Raw genomic sequence first — 5,397 nt, 5'->3', positions numbered from 1 at the left:
TTTTTTTGAAAATATACAGTAAGGTTCCATATTACCACCCGATTTTCTCTAAGCCTACTTTCGGACTTTTTATGCAAAAGCCTTCAAAAACCATGCTTATAATTACACTAGCGAAAAATCCAATTAGGAACATTTAGTTTACTAGTTACCAGTACTTTTCGCACAAAAAATGTGGGTGTAGTTATGATACCTTGTTTACAATTTACTAAAATGTAATTGGGGTTCCATAATACCACCTTCTCCTCTATTATTCAGAGGGCAGCTGGAGAATTGCATTCAATTTTCAACTGTGACACATTTAACTAGTATTAGATATTTGAGAATAAGAAGTAACTACCGACTTCGTATTAATATAAATTTGAACTTAATAAAAGTATGTTGGGATGATCAGAATCATTAAATCACAACTCACGAATTGTGATTTAATGATTCTTGTTATTTTGCTTTGTTCGTGGATCTACTAAAATAATAAAGAAAATGTATTGAAACGAAGTAAACAAGTTATATATAACTTATTTAATGACATAAATAAGTTAATATTAACAAGGTGTTGGCAAATTTTTGTAAAACGATGTTCAGATCTACTGGAGATTCAATGAAATTATCGTATTCTGATTCAAAAAACCTCAAGAATCCACCGATTTTGTTTTTTTTATTAAAATCCATAGACGTTTACTATGTGTCATCTCTAGAATAACACGATTTTTAACGCGTTTCTATAATAACTACACAAAAAACTAACTAAATAAAATAAAATAAATAAATAAATAAATAAATACAAATATAGTCAAACAATTTAATTTTTCACACTCATTTGGATGTCCGATACTGAAACTAAAGCCGGATCAATCAGTTAGACATTGTAAAATGTAAACTGTTTTATTTTTCATGCAAACAACAAATAATGCTTTGCTTTGCTTTGCTTTTAAATGATGAACATAGGTATATTTTATCAAATATAAAACAAAAGCAGTAATACTTTAATACTAAAGCTAAGTTTATTGAAATGTAATAAGTACTTCATTAAGTTATTTTTTAAACTTTCAGTTGAGAAGGAAAAGCAAATTCGGGAACACGATATTCAGCAGAATTCAAAGAAGCGAAAGGGTTATAAATATAATATCAAAACAAAGAGATACGTACCTTTCAGTCGAAAATGCAATAAAATTCATGATAAAACTAAAAGAAAATACTTCAGGATTATGTTGGCATCTTATTCTAAAGAACAATTTACGTGTGATTTATGTAAACAGACTTTTACAAATAAGAGAATATTACAAACACATTTGTTCTGTCATATTAGAAAACAACCATTTCGCTGCACAACCTGCAATGAGAAGTTTTTGTGGCAATTTCATTTGCGAAGACATATGAGAAAACACCAAACTGAAAATAAAAACGAAATCTCTCATAGTAATTTACGTTTACAGCCATCTGGAAATGGAGTGAAGTCTTCTCCAAGAAACGGTAAAGTTCATGCCTGCAAGGTATGTGGAAAAGAATTTAAGTGTAAAAATATGTTGTTACGTCTTGAAGCAACGCATAGTAAAGACCGACCTTTCAAATGCGATATTTGCAATAAGAGTTTTAAATCGAAATACCAAGTAAAAAAACCTTACGAAACTCATACTGACAAACTTAACTATACTTGTCAGGTGTGTAACAAAAGTTTTAAAACACACCAGTATTTGGCACTTCATAAAGTAGTTCATAATAATCAATTTGATTATACTTGTCGGGTATGTAACAAAAGTTTTAAACAAAGCTGTGATTTAGAAAAGCATATTTATATACAATGCGATGAATACAAATATTCTTGTGACATATGTAACAAATATTTTAAAAGAAAACAATTTTTGCGACAGCATAAACTTATTCATATATATTACGAAATTTGTGGTAAGAGCGTTCGATATGGCAAGGGCTGTTTAGAAAGACACATGAGAACATACAGAGCTCATGCCTGCGAGATATGTGGAAAAAAATTTAAGTCGAAAAGCAATTTGTTATATCATGGAATGACGCATAGTGAAGAACGTCTTTACAAATGCGATATTTGTAACAAGGGATTTAAATGGAAAGAGGAACTAAAAAGCCATCACGAAAGTCATAGTGAAGAACGTACTTTCAAATGCAATATTTGTAATAAGGGTTTTAAACGGAAAGGGCAACTAAAACGCCATGAAAATACTCATAGTGAAGAACGTCCCTTTAACTGCGATATTTGTAATAAGGGTTTTAAACGGAAAGAGGAACTAAAAGTCCATCAGATAACTCACAGTGAAGAACGTCCTTTCAAATGCGATATTTGTAATAAGGGTTTTAAACGAAAAGAGGGACTAAAACGCCACGAAAATACTCATAGTGAAGAACGTCCTTTTAAGTGCGGTTTTTGTAATAAAGATTTTAAACGGAAAGACGACCTAAAAAACCATCACAAAACTCATAGTGAAGAACGTCCCTTTAACTGCGATATTTGTAATAAGGGTTTTAAACGGAAAGTGGAACTAAAAGTCCATCACATAACTCACAGTGAAGAACGTCCTTTCGAATGCGATATTTGTAATATGGGTTTTAAACAGAAAGTGCAACTAAAACGCCACGAAAATACTCATAGTGAAGAACGTCCTTTTAAATGCGATATTTGTAATAAAGGTTTTAAATGTAAAAAGGATCTAAAAAGCCATCACAAAACTCATACTGAACAAACGTACCGTGTTTCCCCGAAAATAAGACCTAGCATAGGTTTTGCTGAATTGCGAAATATAAGACCTCCCCCTGAAAGTAAGACCTAGCGAAGTTTTCTTTTAGTCGTAACGGTCATCGACAGATGGTTGAAAGTAGCCGTTGGCTTTTTGCCTGCAAGGTATGTGGAATACACATAGGTATATTTTATCAAATATAAAACAAAAGCAGTAATACTTTAATACTAAAGCTAAGTTTATTGAAATGTAATAAGTACTTCATTAAGTTATTTTTTAAACTTTCAGTTGAGAAGGAAAAGCAAATTCGGGAACACGATATTCAGCAGAATTCAAAGAAGCGAAAGGGTTATAAATATAATATCAAAACAAAGAGATACGTACCTTTCAGTCGAAAATGCAATAAAATTCATGATAAAACTAAAAGAAAATACTTCAGGATTATGTTGGCATCTTATTCTAAAGAACAATTTACGTGTGATTTATGTAAACAGACTTTTACAAATAAGAGAATATTACAAACACATTTGTTCTGTCATATTAGAAAACAACCATTTCGCTGCACAACCTGCAATGAGAAGTTTTTGTGGCAATTTCATTTGCGAAGACATATGAGAAAACACCAAACTGAAAATAAAAACGAAATCTCTCATAGTAATTTACGTTTACAGCCATCTGGAAATGGAGTGAAGTCTTCTCCAAGAAACGGTAAAGTTCATGCCTGCAAGGTATGTGGAAAAGAATTTAAGTGTAAAAATATGTTGTTACGTCTTGAAGCAACGCATAGTAAAGACCGACCTTTCAAATGCGATATTTGCAATAAGAGTTTTAAATCGAAATACCAAGTAAAAAAACCTTACGAAACTCATACTGACAAACTTAACTATACTTGTCAGGTGTGTAACAAAAGTTTTAAAACACACCAGTATTTGGCACTTCATAAAGTAGTTCATAATAATCAATTTGATTATACTTGTCGGGTATGTAACAAAAGTTTTAAACAAAGCTGTGATTTAGAAAAGCATATTTATATACAATGCGATGAATACAAATATTCTTGTGACATATGTAACAAATATTTTAAAAGAAAACAATTTTTGCGACAGCATAAACTTATTCATATNACACCGGATATACGTCACTCTCGTCTAAGTTCGACTTGGGAATTTTTTTGTTCAATAATAAATGTGAATTCTTCTTTTTGGAAAAAATAAGACATTCCCTGAAAATAAGACCTAGCGCATTTTTTGGAGCAAAAATTAATATAAGACACTGTCTTATTTTCGGGGAAACACGGTAACTACAGTATTATTGTCAGGTTTGTAACAAATATTTTAAAACAAAAGGTTCTTTGGGACAGCATAAAATTATTCATAGGGTTAAAAGAAAGTATGTTTGTGACATATGTAAAAAAGGTTATAAGAATACAACTGCCTTAGCCAGACATTGTATTATTAAACATGAAAATATGTATGTAAGCAATATTTGTAACAAGCCATTTAAGACTAAAAACACGCTAGAACATTTGAAATTTCATATTGAAAAGTGAAATAATTGTAATAAAGAATTTAAAAGTAAACTCAACTTAATTAAGCACCAGAAAATTCATCTCGACATAAAACCTTTTCATTGTGAAAAGTGTAATAGACGTTTTACCACTAAATATCAATTAAAATATCACGAAGCCACTCACAACGAGGACAATTTTCGTTACGTCCGAGAAGTATGTCATAACGGTTTTTAATTTTAATTAAGCACTTTTGGAAAATAATCAATTATTTGTGAACATTATCTCAAAATAAAAGACTTTTGTTAATCTATTGATAACAATTTTCAAATGTCAGTAATTTTTTTTATTCAAATCTAATGTATAATTAAATGTATTAATACTGTAATAATAAAATTTAACGTAAATATATGTCAGGTTCGGACAACGCCATAAGAATTTGATGAGTTAATGGATTATATTTTAATGAATTGGCAATTTTTTTTTATAATCGAGTAAACTATAACTGTTATTTTATTCATTTAAAATGTCGATTATAAATTTTAATTTTAATTTTTTTTTAAATTAACAATTATTAAGAAAATATCGATATAAACGGAATTCCTAAACTGCAGAAGTGTTTACACTCTTTCGGAATGTGTCTCTAAATACCAGTAGACCCCCCCTATAACACTGTAGATAATTCCGTGTTATATGAATTCCATGTTGTACGAGTCACTTAAATTTTAAAAATACGTGAGCCGTTCACAACCCGGCACACGTATTTGTAAAATCTAAGTGACTCGTACAACATGCAATTCATATAACACGGAATTATCTACAGTGTTATAGGGGGTCTTCTACTGTACTATTGTGCACAATTTTGTTACCAGGACCACCTGCCAATACACTTATTGCTTAAATTAAGTTGCCCATTCNTCTATGTGACGTCACAGCAAGCCCTCTACTTCAACATGACAGATCTTTCAAATAACAAAATACGATAAAATATTAAATCATTTCTTAATTAATTATTAAATTACTACTAAATGTAAACTACTGTAGAATTTTCGGATTTAATAAGTGTACTGTACGTCAATAAATTTACAAGTCTTTTGTCTAATATTTACTGTATTTAACAAATTAATGAGCTATATTTTTTATTATGTGATTATCTTACTTAACTTTTTAATTTTTTTTCGACAATCA

The 5,397-nt window shown here is 30.0% G+C and overlaps 2 protein-coding genes across 2 annotated transcripts in view; both read left to right on the top strand.

Annotated features, from left to right (window-relative positions):
* LOC111614221 (zinc finger and BTB domain-containing protein 41-like) overlaps positions 1-1,449 on the top strand; it is a 4,373-nt gene extending 2,924 nt beyond the window's left edge. Inside the window, exons 3-4 of the mRNA XM_023355603.1 lie at positions 1,048-1,339; positions 1,431-1,449. Coding sequence (XP_023211371.1) covers positions 1,048-1,339; positions 1,431-1,449 — 311 coding nt within the window. The remainder of the gene's footprint in view (positions 1-1,047; positions 1,340-1,430) is intronic.
* A 9-nt stretch (positions 1,450-1,458) lies between these two features.
* LOC111614215 (oocyte zinc finger protein XlCOF6.1-like) lies at positions 1,459-3,205 on the top strand. Its single transcript, XM_023355599.1, has one exon. The coding sequence runs from the start codon at positions 1,518-1,520 to the stop codon at positions 2,793-2,795; it is 1,278 nt and encodes a 425-aa protein (XP_023211367.1). The 5' UTR covers positions 1,459-1,517; the 3' UTR covers positions 2,796-3,205.
* The last annotated feature ends 2,192 nt before the right edge of the window (positions 3,206-5,397 follow it).

This window comes from Centruroides sculpturatus, unplaced genomic scaffold (genome assembly GCF_000671375.1).
Source record: "Centruroides sculpturatus isolate CEXI.00-Female unplaced genomic scaffold, Cexi_2.0 scaffold1809, whole genome shotgun sequence".
In the NCBI taxonomy this organism is placed as follows: domain Eukaryota; kingdom Metazoa; phylum Arthropoda; class Arachnida; order Scorpiones; family Buthidae; genus Centruroides; species Centruroides sculpturatus.
The sequence above is the reverse complement of the archived record's forward strand: the minus strand, read 5'-3'. Positions and strand labels throughout refer to the sequence as shown.